A 2035-nucleotide genomic window follows, 5' to 3' on the forward strand; every position below is an offset into this window, starting at 1 on the left:
TTTATAGATAAAGCAAGCACGACAAGGTAGGTGAAGTGGGGTATGGCAAGTTCGTGATTGCTTTCTCTTATGAGCTTTCCACGCACAATTTGACTTGACGTCCCATTAAAAGGAAAAATAAAACACTTCGAAATGTGAGTCTGTCCACATTGCCATACTTGGTTTAAGCATGAATGTCTTTTGAGCATCAGGTCCAGCTTGCTCACCCAAAAATGGGAATTATCTCAGATAAATGAAAAATTGATGTTAGTTTTGTAAAATGATACATTTAGATGCATCTTGTTCATGCCAATCTGAAAAAATGATTTGCAGAAGTTCATTTCCTGCGAACAAAACCCTAAAGAACCTGAACATGAACAACCTGATACAGTACATTAAAAGCAGCTAGAACAAAAAATGGTTCAAAAAATGCACTTCACTCTACATACTCTAATGCAGGTTCAGATAATATACCCCGGTTCAGGATCTCCAAATTAACTTCAATTGGTTGCACTCACTCAATCAAATAAGTAGTACTTACAAACCAGTAGCTGCATTACTACTACCTACAGCTCATAGTCTCATAGACATAACATGCACAGTGCGGAAGATCGTGGGCCGCATATACTTCACTGCATCCTCCTAGCCGTCCTAGGCTGTGGTGTTGTCGACTTGGGAGCGGCGGCAGCGCCGGCGGCAGGCCGGATCATATCAATGCGGACGGTGAGCGTGAGCGTGTCGCCGGAGAGCAGCTCCTGGGGCACGGCCAAGAACATCCCCTGCCCCGGCGCCGGCGCGCCGGTGGACAGCGCGCTGCTGCTCACCGCGGAGGCCATGAGGACCAGCCTGTCCCTGTTGTCGCCGCCCAGGCGCTCCACGGAGAGCTTGCACCAGAACTGCGGCGCCGCCTCGCCGTCCGGCCTGACGCAGACCAGCGACACGGCGGTGGCCGCGCCGAGCGGGCCCAGGGACACGAGGAACGCGCTGCCGTCCTCCTCCCCGACGAGCGCGTGCCAGCGGCGCGACACGGAGAGGCCGAGGTCCCGGGCCCGGCCGTAGCGGACCGTGGCGGCGGGGCGCCGGTGGACGGCGGCGAAGTGGTCGAGGAGCGCCGCGCGGTTGCCCGCGAAGCCGCACGCCGGGTCCGGGCAGGAGCAGGGCGCGCAGTGGCACGCGCGCTGGTGGTCCGCGGCCTCGTGGTACACCACGTGCCGCTCGCAGCCGAACGCCCTGTAGGCGCACGGCACCTTGGCGGCGCCCACCACGGCGTCCAGCTCGCCGCAGTGCGTGCTGGCGCGGCTGCAGATGGTGCTGTGGACGGCGCGGCAGTGGTAGCACACGACGTGCCCGGCGGCCTCGCACTGCGGCCAGAAAACGCAACACAACCCCCAAATCATCAGCTTCCATGCCCGTTGCACTTGCAAGATGGTAGACGGACATGGATTTCTTCCAGAAATAATATGTGGTCGCTCTCTGGGGGCGAGGGGAAAGAAGGGATCACCTTGAAGACGGGGGGCTTCAGGGGGAGGAGGCAGCCCTGGCAGTGGAGCAGCGTCAGGTCCATCCTCACGTCGATCTGCGCCGGCGCCATGGACTCCGCCGCCACCGACGCGCCGCCTCCTTCGCCTCCGTCCTGCATCATCATCAGCACCTCTCCTTCCTCTGGCTCTGACTTCACTTCCTCTGCGCTCGCCCTCTTGCCGCTGCTCTGCCCTCCCTCCATTGCTATTTCTGGCCGCGGCGTGTGTGCGTGCTCGATGGTGAAATAATGGAGGAACTGCGGTGACCCACCCAGGACCGAAGAGGAAAACTGGGTGGCAGCCGGAATGTGGAGCCGGCAGAGCATTCCCAATAAGGAAAGAAGCTGGTACAATAATTTGAGTCCGTGCAGGCTCAGTGATTATTCGATTTGAATGCTCAATGCAGACTTTTATTTGCGATAATTTATCTCTTTATTGTTGCTTTACGAAACTGACGGTGTGAGATTTGGTCTTATGCTAAATTAGTTGAATGCCATGGGTTGCCAAGGAACAATAAAATTAGACATACAAATATT

The 2035-nt window shown here is 56.2% G+C and overlaps 1 protein-coding gene across 1 annotated transcript; it reads right to left on the reverse strand.

Annotated features, from left to right (window-relative positions):
• Positions 1 to 445: 445 nt before the first annotated feature.
• Positions 446 to 1811, reverse strand: LOC123154218 (E3 ubiquitin-protein ligase SINA-like 10). The gene is made up of 2 exons (XM_044572994.1): positions 1481 to 1811; positions 446 to 1340 (listed from the first exon to the last, which is right to left on the reverse strand). The coding sequence occupies exons 1-2, from the start codon at positions 1700 to 1702 to the stop codon at positions 609 to 611; spliced, it is 954 nt and encodes a 317-aa protein (XP_044428929.1). The 5' UTR covers positions 1703 to 1811; the 3' UTR covers positions 446 to 608.
• Between the last annotated feature and the right edge of the window lie 224 nt (positions 1812 to 2035).

The sequence above is a fragment of the Triticum aestivum genome, chromosome 7A (assembly GCF_018294505.1).
Source record: "Triticum aestivum cultivar Chinese Spring chromosome 7A, IWGSC CS RefSeq v2.1, whole genome shotgun sequence".
In the NCBI taxonomy this organism is placed as follows: Eukaryota; Viridiplantae; Streptophyta; class Magnoliopsida; order Poales; family Poaceae; genus Triticum; species Triticum aestivum.

What these genes read in the sequence shown, in the direction of transcription:
- LOC123154218 (XM_044572994.1), bottom strand. Translation starts at nt 1,702, where the DNA reads ATGGAGGGAGGGCAGAGCAGCGGCAAGAGGGCGAGCGCAGAGGAAGTG. An exon ending in TGAAGCCCCCCGTCTTCAAG is followed by an intron (nt 1,341 to 1,480) that starts GTGATCCCTTCT and finishes TTCTGGCCGCAG; the next exon opens with TGCGAGGCCGCCGGGCACGT.